Raw genomic sequence first — 22,193 nt, forward strand, 5'->3', positions numbered from 1 at the left:
GAGCTGTGGCATTGTTATTGCAAACAGTTTGATGTTTCAATAGATAGCAAGTAATATGCAGACTTTCAGTTTTACGATAATTATTAATAAATATGACTTTTTTATACCAATTTTAAGAAAATATTATTTGGTGGCCTACTCGGTTCTGTGACTTTATTAGTGATCCATGCACATGTAATAATATTTTTTTTAGTGGTATTTCCATCCTACATCACAAACTGCTTCAGTTTCCCTGAGCTAATGAGTTTTATTTCGGGTTGGATCAAATTGAAATTTTGCTAAGAAATCAGTTGACATAAACCGATGTGGCCGCTAGGGGGAGCTTTACTGGATCCTCATAGGTACGTCACTTCGAGTCTTCCAGGATGCTGCTAATAAACTTCTTTCTTGTTGTTCAGTCACACTCAGGTGTGTCGCCCAATGCTGCTACCTGTGATAACTTGGCAAAGACTTAAATCCTATAATATTCAAAATTGTAGGATCGATTAAAAAACAAATTTCATGGCTAAAAAGTAGATTTTTTTTTTAGGTTTATGAACTGCTTTTGTTTTCTCACTATCTTTCAAACGTCGAAACAGAAGCCTCTCAATCTGGAAGACGTGCACGCCATAGACGCAGCTGCTGCCTCAGCGGCGTTAAGGGCTGTTATTGCGGGGTTTCTCATGTTAATGCCCGCAGTTTGTAACGCGTGAGTCCCGTCTCCGGCTGGATGACCTTCAGCAGGGTCACACCAGCAGACATCAAACTCAAAGAGTTTCGTGCTGGAGCTTTCCTTCCAAAAGACGCAGAGCGCAGACACGCAAAAGTTTGGATCAGAAGTGGAGCTGTGAGCGTGCGTGAGTGGGCGGGAGGGGGGGTGATGGGGTTTTTGGAGTCAAGGTAGGGGGGTGGTTTAGTAGTGTTGTCCATGCTCTCTCTCTCACACACATTCACACCAATCACACACACACACACATAAACGGCGCAGACAGAGAAGTTGGACTTTTACAACTTTTCTCTGCATAGCGGGACTCCACGCGTCAGTTTTCCCACTTCCAACCTGGAAAACACCACATTCCTCCTTCTTTACTTTTCTACCTGTGGCGTGGACGGAGTGGACCTGTCGGATCGGGTCTCTGGCAACTTTTGGATCATCATTCTTGTGGAAGAGCGCGCACCCTGACTTGCGGTGAGGGAATAATGTAACCGTGCGTAAATGCGGTGGTCATCCGTGTCGATCACGCGTGGAACAGCAGCAGCAGCAGCAGCAGCGCAGGGGGCTCCGGTCAACATGAGCATGTCCGGCGGTTTGTCGGATACTTGTCAGCTCATTTTACGCGACCGCGTGGAGTCCGGGCTGTGGAAGTGAGACCTGCTGGGTCTCCTAAGGGGGAAGGAATCGTTCTGGGAGGTGAAACCCACGCAGGCAGAGAAGCTCGCAGACTTTGCAGAAGGAGACGATGAGGGGAACTTTGGGTGCGTTCATCCAGTCCTGCCTGGTTCTGCTGGTCCGGACAGACCAGTGGAGGCTGAAGGAACCCACCAGCTGCCAGTTAAACACCAAAGTAAGTCTCTTCTCTGGGGGAGGTGGTGGCAATGATTTATTATTTTATCAACGGTTGTTTTTCCTTTTATGGAATTTCTGGTTTTTGAAGGCAGTCTGTGGTGACAACTAAACTCTTTAAATGATCCATCATTTTTAGTAAATTTTCTTTTTAATTTATTTTATTTTTATGGATTTTTTTGTTTTATTCTGAACTTTGGAAACACGAGATGCCATTTTTAAAAATACTTATTTCATCTCCCCATTTTTAAAATGTATTTCTCTGAATCCACAAATACTAAAAGTAATATTTAGATTTTTCCCTATTAATCGCTTTAAAAATTTTGTTTCTTTATCATTTGAAACACAAAATTGATTGTTGTTTATTAATTTTTGCATTTAATTTTTCTGAATTATCAATCATGCTAAATCTAAAGTCTTAGTTTCTTTTTAATTCAGTGTAATTTTTTTGTCAATTTAATTTTTGAATAATTATTTTAATGAATTTATCTTTTCTGACTTTTTTTTAATCATTAGAAATAACTAAAGTAATATTTTATTTTTGAATTCATTTTTTGAATTTATTTTTATTAATTATTAGAAATATTTTGTATACTGCTTTGTATTTTTAATTCTATTTTATTCCTTTTGTATTCATTTTTTTTGTTAGAAATACATAATGTATTTTTTATTCATTTTTTTTAATTAATGAATTTAATTATTAGAAACACCTAAAGTAATTGATTAAAGTAAAATAATTTGACAAAAAAAAAAAAACAAGGGTGACATGCAGAACTGCAGCAACTATAGAGGAATAAAGTTGATGAGCCACACAATGAAGCTGTGGGAAAGAGTAGTGGAAGCCAGGCTTAGGAAGAAGGTGGAGATTTGTGAGCAGCAGTATGGTTTCATGCCCCGTAAGAGCACCACTGATGCCATTTTTGCTTTGAGAATGTTGATGGAAAAGTACAGAGAAGGTCAGAAGGAGCTGCATTGTGTGTTCGTAGATTTAGAGAAGGCGTATGACAGGGTGCCGAGGGAGGAGCTGTGGTACTGTATGAGGTCGTCTGGAGTGGCAGAGAAGTATGTCAGAGTAGTTCAGGACATGTATGAGAGAAGTATGACGGTGGTGAGATGTGCTGTAGGTCAGACAGAGGAGTTCAAGGTGGAGGTGGGACTACACCAAGGATCAGCTTTGAGTCCTTTTTTGTTTGCTATGCTGATGGACAGGCTGACAGACGAGGTAAGACAGGAATCTCCCTGGACAATGATGTTTGCAGATGACATTGTAATTTGCAGTGAGAGTAGAGAGCAGGTGGAGGAACAGCTAGAGAGGTGGAGGTTTGCTCTGGAAAGAAGAGGTATGAAGGTCAGTCGTAGTAAGACAGAATACATGTGTCTGAACGAGAGGGATCAAGGTGGAAGCATTAGGCTACAGGGGACTGAGGTGAAGAAGGTGCAGGAGTTTAAGTACTTGGGGTCAACAGTTCAGTGTGATGGGGATTGTGGAAAAGAGGTGAAGAGGCGAGTGCAGGCAGGTTGGAGCGGTTGGAGGAAAGTGTCAGGAGTGTTGTGTGACAGAAGAGTGCCAGCAAGACTCAAAGGAAAGGTGTACAAGACAGTGGTGAGACCAGCTCTGCTCTATGGGTTAGAGACGGTAGCAGTGAGACAGAGACAAGAGGCTGAGATGGAGGTAGCAGAGATGAAGATGTTGAGGTTCTCCTTAGGAGTGACCAGGTTAGACAGGATAAGGAACGAGTACATCAGAGGGACGGCTCATGTTGCCTGTGTTAGCGACAAAGTCAGAGAAGCCAGACTGAGATGGTTTGGACATGTTCAGAGGAGGGATAGTGGATATATTGGTAGAAGGATGTTGGAGATGGAGCTGCCTGGCCGGAGGGCAAGAGGACGGCCAAAGAGGAGATATATGGATGTCTTAACAGAGGACATGAAGTTGGCTAACGTTAGGGTAGAAGATGTTCATGATAGAGTGAGGTGGAAAAGGATGATTCGCTGTGGCGACCCCTGATGGGAAAAGCCGAAAGAGAAAGAAGAATTTGACAAAATGAAACTGTGTATTAGCACCTAAGATTAAATCCAGAATTGGCTTTCTGTAGCCAAATAAATCATCATTCACTCATTTTGCAAAGCATAATTTGATAAAAATGACAGTCCTATCTGTCTTGGATTATGGTGAAAAGGTCAGCTTTAAAAACTTGGATGTCCTTTATCACACTTCACAATCATTCGGTTGTATTGTGGCTGCCAGCTCAGGTCATCGTTGTAAATGAGAAATTGTTCTCAATCAACTATATACCTGGATAAAAAAAAAGCTTTAACTTAAGAAAAAAAAGCATATTTTATTTTCGTGTTTATGAATTACCCATAATTCCTAGTCTGAACTGGTCCCAGACTTATTTAAGGGTAGATATATCAGTCCTGTAGGGGCAGAGCCCTCAGCAGTTGTGTGGAGCTGCTGTACTGTGTTGTTTGTTTGGCACCTGGGCTCTAAGTGGCCTGTTAATAAGTCATTATCAGTCTGTTAGCGGTCTAACACACAATCTCACACAGACAAAGGGCTGCTTGGTGTCAGACTGGCCCATTGACGGTTGTAAAGTAACTCTTTCCTTTCCCCTGAACGCCTCCCTTGAGTTACCGACTTTGTTGCATTTAACACCTGCCATGAACGCGAGAAACAGCAGATTGGAACAAACTGAGAGCTGATATTTTCCTTCCCATCTCTGCAAAAAGTGCCGGTTTTAAAATGTGAATTATTGCAAGCAGAATTGTTGGCTCCACGCAAACTTTTTGACATTTTCCCTGTGTGTCTTGCAGCAAACCGACCTCAACTCCTTCCTATGGACAATCAAACGGGACCCCCCCTCATATTTCTATGGTACAATCCATGTTCCGTACACACGCGTTTGGGACTTCATCCCTGAAAACTCCAAACAGGCCTTTCAGGAAAGCAACATTGTGTACTTTGAGCTGGACTTGACTGACCCTTACACCATCTCAGGGCTGACCAGCTGCCAGTTGCTTCCTCAGGGTGAGAACCTCCAGGATGTTCTACCCAGAGACATCTACAGGAGACTCAAAAGACACCTCGAGTATGTGAAACTCATGATGCCCTCGTGGATGACCCCGGACCAGAGAGGAAAGGGCCTGTACGCCGACTACCTCTTCAATGCCATCGCTGGCAACTGGGAGAGGAAGCGGCCCGTTTGGGTCATGCTGATGGTGAATTCGCTCACGGAGGCAGACATCAAGACGCGAGGGGTTCCGGTGCTGGACCTGTACCTGGCTCAGGAAGCGGAGAGGATGAGGAAGAAAACCGGGGCGGTGGAGAAGGTGGAGGAGCAATGCCATCCACTCAACGGACTCAACTTTTCCCAGGTGAGTGGGAAGTGTCTGGAGCTCAGAGCTTCAGTGTTTGTTGTTTTTTTTCATTTTTCCACTCCTTTTCAAATATTTGTTATTTTATGACATAAAAGGTGGGAAAGGATTGCAAAATGTCTAAGGTATGATGTTGAGCGTGTTTGGTGTCACAGCTTTGGCAAACTTGTTGACTAAACTATTGGGAAAAAGACATTTCAGATTCAATCATGAGCACTTATGTGAAAAAAAAATATGAGATCACATGATTAGTAACCAGGCCTGACATGAATTATGTAAGGGTTAATGGCCTTCGAAGTGTGCGTTATTACTTTTTAACGCACGCCGTGGAAGCCTGAACCGTCCTCCGCTTCGAGTCAAACGGTTGCTTCCGGGAAGTGCGTTAAAAAGTAATAACGCACACTTCGAAGGCCATTAACCCGCTTATACCATGGTCACTTACAAAAGCAATAGATATTAACCAGTTTTTAGTCCTTAATTCTTGTTTTTCTTCCGATTTGGATCGCTTTTCTCACAAAAAGCAGTCTATTCGTTCAAATAGTCTGCGCCGCACCGCACCACCGCTGCAGTCAAGATTTAGCGATATATATATATATATATATATATATGCTGATCGTTCCGATGGGTTGAAGAAAGCATCAGTTCAGAGAGAAAGTTCTCCTCTTACCGCTTGTTTTTGTCCAAATGATGAAGCAAAAGGTTGTTGTAAAGAAGCTGGCGCAGTGATACAAAACATTTAAGCTAGGTGAACGGAACTACTTTTTTCCACTGTGAGGTTATCAGGTTTTAACGCACACCCAGCAGCCAATCAGAATCGAGTATTCACCCGGACCATGGTATAACATTGGTTTATTGATTTTACTGTTTAAACATTAATTAAAGAAAAAAAATTGCAGTTTAATAAGTTTAAATGCAAATCTTCATTGTTGTGCGTTCTCCTGGTCTTCAGAAAGTTTAAGATTTTTGATCATTTCTTTTTTCTCCATTTACTCATATTTGCCACCATAGATCTGCATTTGGGCACTCAGCTGTGTCCTTTTTTTTGTAGAATAATCTCAAATTTGTTTAATTTGACTCGTGCAAAATATGGTTAACATCTAAATGGAGTTTAACCAACAGTCCATGTCAAAGATCATTCAAGATCAAAGGAAAACGAGTTGTTTGTTTGCGATGGTTGTCTGACTATCTGACTAACAGAGGAAAAAAAGAAATGTGGTGGTGTGAACTTCTGTGGTGATGCATTTTTTAGTTTGTGGAAATTTGGTTTGTCATCACCCACAGTTACGTGTGCAAAATATCTTTGATCGGATCAAATGTTGGATTAGAATATAACTGTTTACATGGGCCCAGAAAAAACGTATCCGGTTATAACAAAATTTTACAAACGCCACACTTTCAGTCTGAACAAACTATTTGGAGATGTGCAGAACTCTCAAAAATACTGGAAACAACCTAGAAGAAGAAATATTGAGTTCTGTTGTAAACAAAGAAACCTGCAGTATAGAGCGAGAGGATCTTCTAAACGTAATTTGATTATTGTTGGGATTTTTATTAAGTGCTTGTTGTTCGCTCGTATTTTTTTAAATCTGTGCTTTTTTTCCTGAGCCGGAAGAAGGGTTAGGGTTAGGCAAAAAACAACATTTAGCCGTGGATGCAGTTAAAATCCATCTTGACTCAACATAAATATGTTAGAATAACGTCAGCCTTTCGGCATTTCTCCAAAAACCTTCTCTGGAGCGCCACGCCGTCTATGCATGATGCAAAGCTTGCGCTGTAGTGACCCACAATCGGAATAAACTGTTCATATAGTCCACGATCAGATCAACGATCGGCATAACCCTCCTATCTCAATCGGAAAGAAATTTGGATCCTAATGAGTCTGATTGGAGCAGAGTATTCCGTGTTTACATGTCGTAGTTTATTCTGATCAGGCGTTCATTCCGAATACTTTTGTCCATATAACCGCGGTTATTGAAGCCAAAAAAAAATATATATATATATATATATATATATATATATATATATATATATATATATATATATATATATATGCATGCGTCATGTATTGAAAAGCTTCTTCTAGCAAGGGGAAAAAGTTGTATTGCGTTTGTGAGTTGGAATATGAGCTTGTTACACAGCGAACAATCACTTCACTTACTTGGTTTTGAATGGAGATTTTTACAACATATCCAGAATACTCGATATTTTACAGTCATTTTTTGTTATATTTATCCAGCTGTTGAACTTCCTATGCTTTTTTCCCCCCTGCAATGGGTCGCCGCTCATTCTGCTTAGTTTGGAAGCAAACCAAAAGGAAAAATGATTTTTGTGGGCATTCCCTCCCTATTAAATCAAGTCTGGCACTGGTGTGAAAGTGTTGTAAAACCCCGGCCCCACTGAACGAAGTTTGTCTCTGGTTGCACAGCGGCGCAGACTGTAAAGTGTAGTTTTATTAGAAACCATTGTAAGCAGCAAGAACAGGTTAATGTGGTACGGTCCAGGGGTGACCCAGAAGTGGCCTGCCATGCTGCAAACAATCCGTTTTTTTGGCAAGTTTTCCTGAATGCGGCAGCGAAAAAGTGACTAAAAGGTGACCACTATGAAAGCAGGACCCTCTTTACCTTTTATATCTTGTAAAAATGTTACATTTACAGGAAAAACCTTCACTTTATTTAAAGACAATAATGCTTGATTATTGTCAGGGTTATGACTTTTCCCTAAAAAAGAGAAGAACCACACAGGAGATTAGAATTTTTGTTAGACTTCTGCAGAAGGAGAAGCCTGTCTGTCACAGCGCAAGGTTGTCACAGAGGAGTTCTGCCTTCACAGTGTATCCAGTCTGGTTTTATTGATGGCCGAGGTTGATAACATGAAAGTGGGTCATTCAATAAAGCAGTACAGGAACATCATATGTTGTATAGTCAGGACTTTTCACGTCATTGTTTTCTAACTGAAAGATAGAACTGAGGCAATAATATTTTGGTGATTATAGCGTGTAAGCAAATGACAATTACAGAACCCTAACAATCATGCATTATGTAAGGGTTAATGACCGACGAAGTGTGCATTATCACTTTTTAATGCACGCCGTGGAGGCCTGAACTTCGCGTAGGACGGTTACTTCCGTGAAGTGCGTTAAAAAGTGGGAATGCATACTTCGAAGGCCATTAACCCGCTTATACCATGGTCACCTACAAAATAAATAAATATTAACCAGTTTTTAGTCCTTAATTCTTGTTTTTTTCCCCCGATTTGGATAGCTTTTTTCACGAAAAGCCGACTATTTGTTACGTGGTGCGGTCAATATTCGGCGATATAAAGTGATATATACGTGCTGATTGTCCCGATGGGTTGAATTAAGCATCAGTTCAGAGAGAAAGTTCTCCTCTTACCGGTTGTTTTTGTCCAGATGATGAAGCTAAAGGTTGGTTTTTAAGGAGCTGGCGCAGTGATACAGAAGATTTAAGATACATGACCGGAACTTCTTTTTGGGGCGTGTGAGTATCACTTTTTAATGCACACCCAGCAGCCAATCAGAATCGAGTATTCACCCGACCCATAACCAAAGTTAGTAAATGGACCCTTAGTTATAAAGTGTTACCAATAAATGAACCTGTACATGATTATAAAATATTTACTCATCAACTTATTCTAAAACAGCTGGGCAGTGCAGGATGCAGAGTATTTTCTGGTCAAATATCACACAAGTGCTGTTTTCTGAGTGTTTGATACTGTTTTAAGACGCAGATATCGCAAGATCTCAAAAAGTTCAATTAGTGCTGAACGTTGCTCTGACAAGAGACGCTGGAACTCATCAGTGACCAGTGCTGAAAAATGAATGAACCTTTATTTCTATAGCACTTTGCAACTCCTCCAGGGTGCCAAAGTGCTATACAAAAAGGAAGACAAAAGACAGTTGAAAATTAGGCAAATTAAGAACCAAAATAAAATAAAAAAATATATAAATTACAAAATTCAATAGAATACATAAAAGACAAATTCGAATGCAATAAAAGAAATAAAGAGAGATAAAATTCCACCAACTACTGAGTATTAAAAGCCATGCTAAAAATGTAAGTTTTTAGCTGACAGTGAAAACTGTTAAGGTCTGATTTCATGCAACACGGATTCTTCATACAGAGATAAACTGACATCAAAGAGTTAAACATTTCTAGGTAAACTTGAGTTTTGGATCTTTCCTTGTATGTTTGCTCCAGCTGTTATCATGATTGTACTACAGAAGTAAAGACCACACAAGCACGACGTTATAATCAACTCTAAGACATTCGTGCCATTCATTTGGACTTTTCCGTAAACTTTGAACTGCAATCAAATGTTGGACACGCTTACTCATTTTAGTTCAGTGGGATGATTTTCTGTTCCTGTGATGAACTGAAGGAATTCTTTTGTCAAAAATGTTTGCCCTGTTGTATGATTTTCTTTTAACAGGCGAGGAATTGGACAATTGGGTAAGAAAAATGACCGTACCAAAAATTCATTAATTTATGAAAAAAACTCAAACTCAAACTATTGAAAAGCTTTCTTGCAAGTCAGAAATTAGACATTTTTTTTTACTTTCTTTTTAACTATAGGTCGTATCACATAGCCACTGCATACATTCTGCGCATTTTCCAGGTATGAAATTTCGTTCTTTCGTTATATGTAATTCATAAGTGTTTCTCATGTTTGTCATTTGTCGATGTGCGCCGAGGGGTGTTGACCTTAACTTAGTTTTAGTTTTGTGCTGTTCAAAAATTTTGGTCAGTTGAGAACTACGCAGTTTAGGCGTATTCTGAGTAGTTTACATGCAATTATTATGCAAATCTTACGCAATTGTGTGTGATTTTTGCAAGATCCATACGCAAATTTGTGGCTTACCTCTGCTGTTCCACGTATGTCTAATAGACTTTTTTTACGCATGTACCACCGATGTATAACTTTTAAATTGCATATACGGTGCACATATCACGTTCAAATGATGTAATTAATATAAACAGCGCAATAATCACGAACGGTTCATGTTCTATGTTGATTTACGTGTTCTTTGCGTGATTTATTTTTACTTCTTCCGTGGTTTTAACATGGTTCATTCGTGGTACATCAGTGAAAATTTCATGCAAAGAACAGAACGTCTCTCTCTTTTTCTACATGTATTCACATATGACCGATTTCCATCCATGCAATATGTGCAAAATGTACGTAGTGGCTGTGTAAGGTTCAGTTTTTGCAGGGTCAGCAGCTTCATTCTCATTCCCAGTAATGTAGATGTGAAAAAGGTTTGATGCCCAACCCGATGTGGTTCAGAAAGAAAGTTCTCCTCTTACCGGTTGTTTTTGTCCAGATGATGAAGCTAAAGGTTGTTTTAAAGAAGCTGGCACAGTGATACAGAAGATTTAAGATATGTGACCGGAACTTCTTTTTGGGGCGTGTAGTTATCACTTTGTAACCCTTGTGCTATCCTAGGCAAATCAACCATGGGAGTTGGGTCATCTAGACCCACTAGACAGTGCACAGAACCTTTTTCTTCAATGATTTGTGATCTTCACTGGTGTCCATGGATTACATGAAATCTTTCCACCTTTATCCACCTTTGTCATGGTAGGGAGAACACGTCAATGTAAGGGTGGGGTCATCTAAGATAGCACAAGGGTTTGCACACCCAGCAGCCAATCAGAATCGAGTATTCACCCGGACCATGGTATTACTAAATTAGTAAAAAAGACAAAGCTGTGGATTGTTACTCGATATTCTCATAATATTAATAATAACCAATTTTTTCTAATTTGTAATAGAGAGTAAAAGACTTGATGAAAGCCTTTACATATAGAAATCAGATGATGTAGTGCTTTTAAATCATTTTTTTTTCTTTTGTTCACATACATTTGGGGAAAAGATTAAAAAAATAAGTTCTGCTGTGAAGATGATACATCTCTGGAAATGTGCCTGGTCTGTAGAAATGACAAACTCCAGATGGAAAAATTGCAATAGCCGGCCTTTCACCTCCTTTTTTTGATTTTCCAGAGGTAAGTTAAGTGGAGAAAGGGGCGGTGTTAATCAGCTGTACAAACATTCAGCTGCCTGCTTCCTAACGTCTTTGGCTATTAAAGAAAAATGGATCCTAATTACCCGAGTCTGAAATCGGCAGAAAAAGGAACCTTGTTCGTCAGACACACACTCTGAGTCTCCTTGCCTACCTGTCTGTCTGTTTCTGCGTGCCCTCCCGTGACCTTTTCGAGTTTTACAAACATGTCTCAGGGCAGCAGTCACTATGAAATCATGTCGCATATTACTGAGGAATTTCTGCTCACGTTGGTGGGGTGTTAGAGGGATTACCCTTAACCATTTAGCCTAACACTCAGAAGCCTGAATTGACGCTGGTTTAAAGAAATCTTTGTTAAACTCTCAAAAAACCCACCCAACTTCCTTAATGATAGCATGTTTGAAGAGGATGGGTTTGCTCCAGTCCTAAAATTGAAACAAAGTGAAGTTTTTGTTTTGCCCAGTAGGCCTAATCTTTTTGTTGTTATTGTTTGCCACAGTTTGTAGTTTTTTATCTTATTTTATTTTTTTCACTTGACCAAAGATCTGGGTCATTGACAATTTAAGAGAAAAACTCTAATCTTCAAAACTTAAATCGCTTTTATTTTCCTTATTAGGAATATTTTAGTGTATTCAGCATTTTTGTTTTGTTTAGTTATTTAAAGATCTTAGTCCTTAAATTAGCATTCCTGACCAGTGTTTAACTAGAGTTTCTTCTAGATTTTATTTAACTAATTTAGCTTATAAGCTTTGTATCTTACTGGCTCCACCAGTTAACTCACTCTGATACAGTAAAATGTATAAAATAATCCTTTCATTGCATTTTTATACATTTTAAGTAAAACACCATAAAAGCTCAATCACTGCATCTATAAAAACACATTTTGTGCTGCAATGAACACACTTCACAAGTGTCCCCTCTGCGTCTCAGTAGCAGGCAACAGCAAATAGACTCCAATTTAAAAACAACAAGTGACCCTCTATTACTGCTGTTAAATGCAATGCGGTTGAAAATGTGGGTAACCTTTGTGCTAGTGCTCCTAAGTAAAGAGTTAGGCACACTGTTGAAAAAGGGCAAAAAGTTATGGAGCTGTAGCAAGGAGTTAATAAAAGCTGATAGTCTTATGTGGTTTATTATGTGAAAACCTTTTGACACACTATAATAAACCAACGTAAAAGCTTAACAGGATGAAGAAGAAAACAAAAACACTATTAACACAGAGTTACAGTAAAGCACATTAAGTCAAATTACGGTAATTATGTTTACTTTGTTTGAGTCCATAACCCTCTTTAAAATGTCATAGCTCTGGATTTTGCAAAGTACATTTTTCTCTGTAACCACATATTGTCATGACATTATAAGTAGTTTTCAAGATTAAATATATCCACTCTTTCTTAAAATAAAAGCTGTTAGCTGTTTATATGATGTAGAAATAAAGATTTCCTCCAAACAGTGTCTGCTTTAATTCTGTTAAACGTTTAAAGCTACGTTCACACTGTTTCTCAGCAATGCTCGTTTAATGAAAAGTCAATGTAAATACGAGCGTATGTGCGTGTTAGGCTTCTTGATTTACGCGTAGCTATGCAGGTTTCTATGACCATTTTCGGGATCAACTTGCATTGAACCAGGTTAGGCTTAGACCAATCAGGAAAATGAATTTGGTAGTGACGAATAGGTGACTTCCCCTTTAATTCATTGAAATGCCAACCATTTGAAATCTGGTCATGATGGAGAAATTGATAATTGTGCCTGGCTGGAATTCTATGACACAGTCTTTCATATACTACAGCTGTGAAAGAAAAAACTTCGAGAAAGATTCACGAAATTTACTCCACTTTGACATTTTGAACTAAGTCTCTTCCAATAGGTGGCACACGTGCTAGTAAACAGTAGAAAAATAAATAGAAGAAGAGGCCCCTCCCTGCTTGTCTTGTGTGAACACCATAGGCTAAAAGCATGTTTAAAAACACACTAAACACTCGTCACATGCACAGTGAGCATGTAGTATTAGTGTTTTCACGTAGACTGTGATGCTGCTGTCATCTCTTAAAAGATCCACTCTGAGGAAAATTCATGTTTTTGGTGACTTTAACATGTTGTAGCATTTTTCTGATGATGGAGGACATATACGGAAAAGATTTAGCTCGGAGTATTTCTTCATTCGAATCGTTGTGAATCAGGAGCAGACGAAGAAAATGCAGTTTGAGAAAGAGCTTATTTGTGACGTATACAAGCTCGCTGCGCTGCTTCGTTCTGATGCATCAAACTTGCAGACATCTGGCATCTGACTCACAACTGTATGGCTGGATAGCTTCAATGTTGGTCGCCATGTTTGTTGCACGGGTGACGTTTGGTTGGGGATGCAAGGGGCTGCAAGCTTGCAGGAGAACACGTATACAGAGAGCTCTCAGCAACGGGGAGGAAAGGAGGAGGCTGGGTTCCCACCCACAACTCAGAGTTTCTAGTGGTGCAAATCTTGCGATTTGATGAACTCTGTCACTCTGAAACCTTTAATCCCATACAAGCAATTTATAAGTAGTTTGTGATTAGTAGTTTATTAAGGTATATGTTAATGTATTTATAAACAGCTTATTTAAACTTGTGAGTCAGTTGTAAGACACTTACAAATGCTAATTAATGTATTTATAAGCAATTTACTAAAACATTACTAGTGCTTCTTCATATCCTATAAATGGTTTATTTAGGACTCTTATTATAAAGCGTTTCCACACTTTTAGAGAGATAATCAGAATGGAACTTTAATGTGTTCTATAATCAAAATATTGCCATTTTTTTCATAGCATCATCCATGATGACGATACAGTGACCCGGATCAGCCTTAATCAAACATGTAGCAGGTGTCCTGTCCTCTGATTGGAGGCTGCGGTTTCAGTTACATCTGATTTCCCGCTTTTCTTGCACATTCTGTCAGCCTCATCCTATCCTGCATTTCAAATCAATAAATGATTCCAGAAGGCAAAACAAAGGCCTACAGTGTCTCATGAACAACCCCTATCCTTACATGGCTTCAAATCAGCACACTCCATAATTTTCACACCCAGCTTGAATCTTATCACCAGCTTGATGAACGCCCTCACTCGGCTGTCTTAACGGTGAAGTAACCTCTTATACTCCCTGCTCTGCCAATTCCATTCCAATCCCTTTTCAGCTCAACTCAGCTGTAAGATGTCCAGACAGGGCACGATGAGTGACTGACACGCTTGGTGAAACAATGCTTGTTTCCTCAGTCATCCTTCCCTTCGACTGACGATTAATCAAGCTTTAAATACAAAGGCCCATTTATGCGGCGTAATAGTGTAGATCGTGTTTTCACTGGCCGCTCGCATTAGGCAGCGAAAAGTATTTGACGTGATGAAGCCGTAAAAACGTCTCTGCTTGTGCTTGTTGAAAAGCAAACATTTCAAGACTTGAAGTTTACAGAATGTCTGGACAAAGACAAACCAGACTTTTGCTTTTTCTCTCAACACAAAACCTTTGTACAGCTGGTGGAAAAGTTACATCATCAGCTGGACTTTCTCTTTCTTTCTATGTCTTCATTGAGAAGTCATGGGAATAGTCAGAATTCAGAGATAGAAATATGACAAACTTGTCACCAACTTTTTGAGACCTACTCCAATGACAAATTGTGTTTTTGGTGTTCTTGTGGCATTTTTCTCATACTGGAGGATATATTTAAAGAAAATTCAAGTTTCTGAGTATTTCTTTATTTAAATCATGAATTAGGAGCAGACAAGGTGCTCCAGCTGGAGGGCCACAAGTTCCCAGCTCTGGGAGCGACCTATAATCAGGTGCAACTTATATGTGATTAAAAAAATAAATAAATAGCGACGAGCACTAGAGGGCAGTGTAGGAGTGTGTATCAGTTTTTTTTTGCTAATGATGGCAATGCAGAAGAAGAAGCGCTGCTCAGTCTTAATGCTGGTGTGGGTACCGGATCGACTCGGGCTGCCGGATGTTCTCGGGGTCCTTCAGGGGTCCTTCGACGTCACCCTACGGTAACACCAGTTGGACAAACTACTTAGCGAGCGATTTTACTACTTAGCGACGTCGTCATTTCATAAAGAGCTCTGTTTTTACTTTCACTCACTTCATTACATGAAAAAGAATGGCTTGAAATTGCTTAGTTTTGTTCAGAAATACAAACTTCACGAGTACCCCTAACCAGTGTTAGACTATGTTCTATGTTCTTTTATTTTATTTTTATTTTACTTATTTGCTTTCATTTATTTGTGTCTTATGTTCATTATCTTTTTGTTTTTATTTCCTTTATTCTTTATTTTCTATGTTAATATATTTTGTTTGGCATTGTTGATTGATCTTCGAGGTAATGTTGATAACATGGTTATTGTTCGTATTTAATGTATGTTACCTCAATTGTTAATAAAGTTAAAAAAATGTAATGTATGATACCTCCATTGTCAATAAAGTTTAAAAAAACTTTGCGACGTTAACTCATTGGTCGTGGCAACTTACAGCCAATCAAATAGTGTGACGTCATCATTGGTCGAAGGACCCCGAAGGACCCCGAGAACATCCGGCAGCCCGAGTCGATCCGGTACCCACACTGGGTTTGGTAGAATGTTTTTTATGCAATGCTTACCTGAATAATTGTTCATATGTTACGCTAATATACTAGATTCATCCAGTGTTTCCTGAAGCTAAATAAGCATCAATGTTTTATGGTAGTGAAGCATGCAAATATTCAGTCTATTATTGTTGACTATTCCACTATTATGATTTTCCTTGGTCCCGTGTTTTCAACTTGATGATGAATTTTTTTCCGCTGCTCCGAGTTATATTACGGAGCAACTTATATAGTCCGAAAAACATGGTACATATTTTTGGTAAGCTTTACCAAGACAACAATCGTAACATGAAGGCTTGCTTCCTCTGTCACAGTTGTTGGGAACCTTTGACATTCCACACCTCTGATCTGCTAAATGAAAGTGTTTCTTTCCTCTCATCACTGGGAGTAATGGTGCATGGAGACGCAATGAATGCAGGGCTCAGTGTACGTCTATGAGAGCGGGGAAGGAATGTTCGAAGCCCGATTTTTGTCCATTCATGACCAGAAGGACAAGAGTTAAGATGGAGACTGAGATCAGCCATTAAGCAAAGAAGGCGTGTCGCAGACTTCCATTCTAGGTATCATGATGTTGCCGCTGTTTGACAGCCTGGAGACCCTAGTTATGGTATTTTTTTCGTACTCAGAGTGACAGATTGCAGAGCTCTGGATTTGCAGAACTCCTGCACAATGCGAGGTCTGATGAAATCCAAACAAAACCCACACTTTTGACATTAGAGAAATGCATAGTTGTCAGACTCTGAAGAATGTTGTTTTCTCTTGATGGAGCAGTTCAATCCTTCAAACTTTTTTTTGGGTCTCGTTTGTTTATTTCTTTCTTGGCTTGAAATATTACAGACCCGTTTTGGGAACTAAAACAAAACATACGTTTTGTCTGATAACAATGAACATTAATAAGCCCAGTAACGATTTTTCTTTTCTTTTTGAGACACAAATTGGTTTTAATGTATTTTTCTTTGATTTCTTTTTTGGCTTTTATTTCAGAAAATCACTTTGATTTATGGCTCTAGAAAGATTTTCAGAGCTCCAGAAAAAGATAGCTGTTTTGAATTATCTAACATAAAAAATCAAAAGAGAGTTCAAAGCGTTAGTGGTTCTAACATGTACATAACCTTAGATCAATACTAAGTTTGCTCTAAAATCAGCAGATTTGCTGGAAAATGTAAAGCTTGAATCTGTATCAGAGCTTACTGAACAGACCAGATATTGTCACATTAAGACTGGAAATATGAGACGGTACAAGGGCCATCCTTTTTTGTGTGCAAATAAATACTTTTGCTGTTTTTATGGGACACAATAAAACAGGATGCGGTTTAAAAATGAGCAAAAACACTTAAATAAAATGCATTTTACCTTGTTATTATTTACTAAAAGGTCCAAATTTAGAGAAAATAGGAAAAAAATAACATCCATCCTTACTTTTTTAAAAAAAAAAGATAATAGATGTATCTTTAAAAGTATTAGTTTTGGTATGTTGGTTAGCTGGACCGTATATGTGCGTGCTAAAAAGAGAGCCACGAATGAAAGACGTCATGGGTGATCCTTGAAAAACAGCCGTTGTTGCTCATCAATCTGGGATAGGTTATAAAGGCATTTCTAAACAGTTTGGAGCTTAACCTTCTGTGGTGAGAAAGATTATACACAATTCAAAAACATTCTAGCAATGGCAAGTCTTCCAGATGTACACATCACGGCTAGTGTAGCACTTGTTGAGTGGGGGTAAAAGTACCCAAAGTTACATCTGGGTTTAACAGAATGTGCAAGAAGTAATCAATAACTTTAACTTTATCTTTTCACAAGCAAATACAATATTCCCATGTTTATTGCAGGTGTTACGTTCAAAAGTAACCCGTGATGGGTCAAATCTGCGAAGGTTGTAAAACCCTCACTACACACTTTATTCACTTTTCTCAGACAAACATGAGCATTTTCACTCTTTTCTCTTTAGTTTGAACACAAAGTTTAAACCTTCACAGAAGATGAATTCCAGTATTATAAAATAAAATCGAAGATCAGTGCACGATCGAAGATTTGTGTAAATTTGGCAAAATGAACTTATTCTCTGTAGGAGACAGTATGGTGGAGCTTGATTGACAAGATCAACAGACAATCAGGACTCAGAAAAAAAAAACTTGTAAGACTGCTTTAAAATAATCTGTGAAACAGCCAGACTGCAATTGGTAAACAACAATAAAGCAATAAATAATTAATTAAAAATTATTAAAGTTCCCAAATTGAAAAACTCAAGTTGCATAGAGTATCCATTACCTGCTTCCAGCCATACTTGTTTCCAACCTGCCAAACCAGACATACAATAATAACTTTGATGAAGCATTAAACCACACAAATCACTGCAGGCTAACTCACCACACAAGGTGGTGACATTAGAATAAATTAGGCATCTTTTCCAGTTAGACGGATGAATTCCTCACGGGAACAATTTTGTTTTACGACAGCCAATCTGCATGAAAAAATATTGTTGAAGCTTTGCTGTCATATGTTTAGGGTACATTCTGGAAAAAAAAAAGTCTTTGCATCACACTGAGTTTAGACATGTCATTTATAGTGGAGATGGTTATTAATGCATTTTTTGGGACAAGGACCAAATTTGGCATGGATGTACATTAGGATCCCCTCTTTCAGAAAAGCATGTTTTCTATGAGTAGAGTAGAGTTTTATTTGTGCCCCCCCTTCAAGCTTCATATAAGAAAAACACACTGTACACAATGAAATAAAAAATAAATAACAATAATGATAATAATAAAGGACGGAGCATTTGAAAGGTTTTTAAAACTCATTTTGCACGTAGTATTATTGCACTTGTTGTAGAGAATAAAATAAAATATGTATGTATGTGTATATATAGTATTTACTTTGCATATTGCAAAAAGTGATGGTTTTATTTAACATTGACAGGTTGGGATGAATAGCAGCCTCTTCCCTCCTAAATGTCCTGTGCCACTGTTCTGACAGCGATGGGGACGAAGCTGTTGTAGACTCAGGTTCTGCGGGCGCTGATACTCACCGGCCTGCGGTACCTCAGGTTGCAATTAGAAATTGCAATTAGAAATTGAATATTTTTGAAACAATTGCGTATATGGCCACCATTTAGGATTTTTCCTTTAACAAATGTGCTTTTCTGAAAGAGGTACTGTACAATCATGGTGAATGTGCTGGTTTTACCCCAAAATACCCAAAATATCTGAAATATCTTGCGTCGAACGTTTGAAACTTTTGTCCACTTTCAAGTAGTGGGGGTGTGGACTTCCAACAAGCTCACTCCTGGTTAGTAAGAGTGGTTGCCATAGAAATGATGACTGATTCCAATCAATCACACCTTGCTGACGGTTTTTTGGTTTCAACGCGGGGATGTCTCGTCTGTACCGCGGAGAAATTGTCGACTGAATTGACTGATTTTTTGGAGGCGACGTCACACTCTTCGGTCCAGGTCTGGTACACACTCAATGGTTGTATTTGCAGCATTTTCCAATTAGTTTGGTCTGCCTTGTCACACCATCCTTGTTTGAACATCCTAATATTTGTCATAAAGATAAGTAAACTGAATGCTTCCTCTTCTTTGGATTAAAAATGGAAAATATTTTTTTGTTTTAAGCAACTTTATATTGAACTAGTATTTTTTTTTACCCTTAAGTTAAAACGAGTAAAAGTCTCTATAATAACAGTATTTCTTAGTAAAAAGCAGCAGAGAAAACGCCTCATTTGTCCTGCTGGAAAGAGCTCCAGCCATCCGGTCCACTGATTCACCAAGCATCAGAGAAGAATGGCCTGCAGTGAAGGAATGTGTACTGTGAACTCACTACCAATGCAACCATTAGAAAAAAGGAGAAGAGAAGACATAAATCTTATTATGTGCTTGTATAAGGCTCATTAACCACTTTATAAAATGTACTTCCCTTCCAAATTGTTGCCCTGGCTTTAAGGGTATTTATTTGTTTTTTGTTCCGACAAGCTATAGATTATTTAAACATCTTTAAAAAAAAAATTTAATGAAATACAAATGTAGAAAATTAGTCATCACAATGGCAGGAAATGTTGACTTCTAGAAACAAGAAAAATGTGGAAACAGCACAGAAATTTATCGTGGAACATCTGAAGATCAAAATGCCTCTCAGGGCAGTTGTATATTTATTCTCACTCAGGCTGTAGGAAAGTATTTAGTAATCCAATCAACTATTTACACTTGTGTTTTTGCCCCATGATGCTTCAGAAAATGTTTCCTTATTTTTTGCTTCCCTCGCTGCTTTGATCAGACAAAGTAAACTTTCCACGCGTAATTACGGCACGGGGCGTATTTGTCTAGCGAGTGTCTGTTCGTATAATTGCTGTTTATTATTATTTGTGTGAGTGGATGAACGTTTCCATGTTTACGTGTTGCTTTTCTGCCAGGTCGCCCAGGTTCATATCTGGACATGAATGAGGGTTTACGTGCCCGTGAACATGACATGTACAGTCCTGCGGTTGGATTTCCGAAAAAAAGTCCTCCTGACTTCCTTTGTCTCTAGTCTCATTACACTATGAGGTTCTTCATTTCCTTCCTGTTGTTGACCAAACAGTCCCATATTATATGTCTGGCATTTCCTAAACATTATCAGTCCATCTGTCTGGATACATGACACCGGAGATGAGGATATGGAGCTCTTCTCCATTTCAACTCTTTTTTTTTTTTTTTTTTTCTCAAAAACACTATCTAAACAAACATATTGGCTTGTCAACAAGTCATAAAGGTACTACGGGCACAAAAAATAGTTTTTTTAGTGTACAAAATTATGCATTTGTTTTATTGCCTTGTTAATATTTTGGTAAAATGTTATTGCATTGAATTTAATTACATTTAAATTAAACTGTTTTTTTAAGGAGAGTTTTTGTAAAAGTTTCCAAAATAAACTTTTTCTCCTGAAACTGTTTATCTGAAATGTACTGCAGAGCTAGAAAATATTACAATGTTCATTTACCAAATTGTAGTGATGAACCTACACATATTATTTATAAGAAATGATGATAAAAAAATGGAATTTGTGAGTGTGAAACTCTTTTATAGAACAATATTCCCATAAAACCCTGTTGTTTTTAAACTTAAAATAATTTAACCAAATAAATCTTCCATTTTTATGCTAGTTAGTTTAAAAGTTTGTATGGTTTTTGTGTTGCAAATATATCTAAATAAATGTTGAGCTGGATATCTGTTAATGGTACCAACTGTGTGCCAAGAATAAGAGCTTAGATCCCTGAATAATGCTCTGCCTCGGAGAAGAGTTTGACTCATGGAGACCCAAGCCCCAGGCTTATCCTGGCCTTTCCTGTTGTGTAACATAAGCTTCTGCAACTCAAAAGGGGGATTTAATAGCTTGTCTCCTTGACTTCAGGCCAGGTCAAAAAAGTCTTTGCAAACAAACTGCAAATGTTTAATGCATCTACATGCAATTGAATCATTAAACCAGCTTTAGATAGATAGATAGAGAGACGGAGAGTCTGAATATGTCTGCTGTAGAAGCAAGTTATATTTCATAAATGTCATTATTTGTTCCCACAAAAGTCAAGTCATGTAATGTTGAGTTTGATATGTCTAAAAGAAGCCGGCCAATCTTTATGAATCCTCCTTTTATTGAAATTTCAGACAACATTTAATGCTCCATGAGTCTGATACTCATACTTCTAAATGGTAAGTAAAAAAAGAACTGCCTTCACTCTGGCTCTATAGGCACTTTAATGACATTATTTTCTTTTTTTGATTTGCTAAAATACCTTGAGGAGATGTGGAGACAGACAGTGTATTTTTTCATTAAATATGCATCTGTACTGAAATACTTTAAGCCAAACTTTTATACTGTGTATATATTGTTTTTTTTGTGTGTGTGCTTATAGAGACTCATAATAAAATGTGTACACTGGTTACTGTTATTTAGTGCTTTTTTTCAACTATGCCTGTTAAGGTAGCAGTGGGAGCTAAGATGATCACAATATTGACTATTTTAATGAAAACAACCTTTCCCACAGAGTCATATCACATCTTTATATTTTGATATTGATTATGTCAAATTAAGACTAAGAATAAGGGTTTCTTTGTTTAAAAATATATTATTATTAAAAATATTTCCAATGACTTATTGCGCGAGTTGGTTTGTGTTTATTCGCATAAATGATTCAATCAAAACAGTTTTATTACACATTTTGCGAAATGAAACCTGGCATATCTAACAAAGTAGATGAGTAGATTTGCTTCATTTTCCACACAGTCGGGGCTGGCCAAAAATAGATTACCCAAAAAGTAACTACTTCTGCTTCATGCAAAAATAACTAAAAATGTTTTTAGGATTTTCTACATTTCAAACATTTTACTAATGTGCGGGAGCAAATAATTTCATGGGAACAAAAAACTTTTTCGTGGTACTGAAATCCCAATTCATGGAAACGATTTGATTATGTTTTATACCCATATCATGTCACGGGCTCTGTACTAGTTGTAAGAACTGAGGTGAAAAATTCACAGAAGTCAGAGAGGTTGCATGTCTACTTAAGTTTGAAGTTCAAAACTACTTTGTGTTGGCACATTTGTTGCATTGTTTACTCTGTGATTATGGAACACTGAAATTGCACATTCATATCTTCCA

The 22,193-nt window shown here is 38.1% G+C and overlaps 1 protein-coding gene across 1 annotated transcript in view; it reads left to right on the plus strand.

Annotated features, from left to right (window-relative positions):
• The first annotated feature begins 889 nt into the window (after positions 1 to 889).
• The window catches only part of trabd2a (TraB domain containing 2A), a 79,190-nt gene continuing 57,886 nt past the window's right edge, over positions 890 to 22,193 (plus strand). Inside the window, exons 1-2 of the mRNA XM_004074979.4 lie at positions 890 to 1,544; positions 4,358 to 4,918. Of these exons, the coding sequence (XP_004075027.1) occupies positions 1,440 to 1,544; positions 4,358 to 4,918 (666 nt within the window). The 5' untranslated portion in view covers positions 890 to 1,439. The remainder of the gene's footprint in view (positions 1,545 to 4,357; positions 4,919 to 22,193) is intronic.

This window comes from Oryzias latipes, chromosome 12 (genome assembly GCF_002234675.1).
Source record: "Oryzias latipes chromosome 12, ASM223467v1".
In the NCBI taxonomy this organism is placed as follows: domain Eukaryota; kingdom Metazoa; phylum Chordata; class Actinopteri; order Beloniformes; family Adrianichthyidae; genus Oryzias; species Oryzias latipes.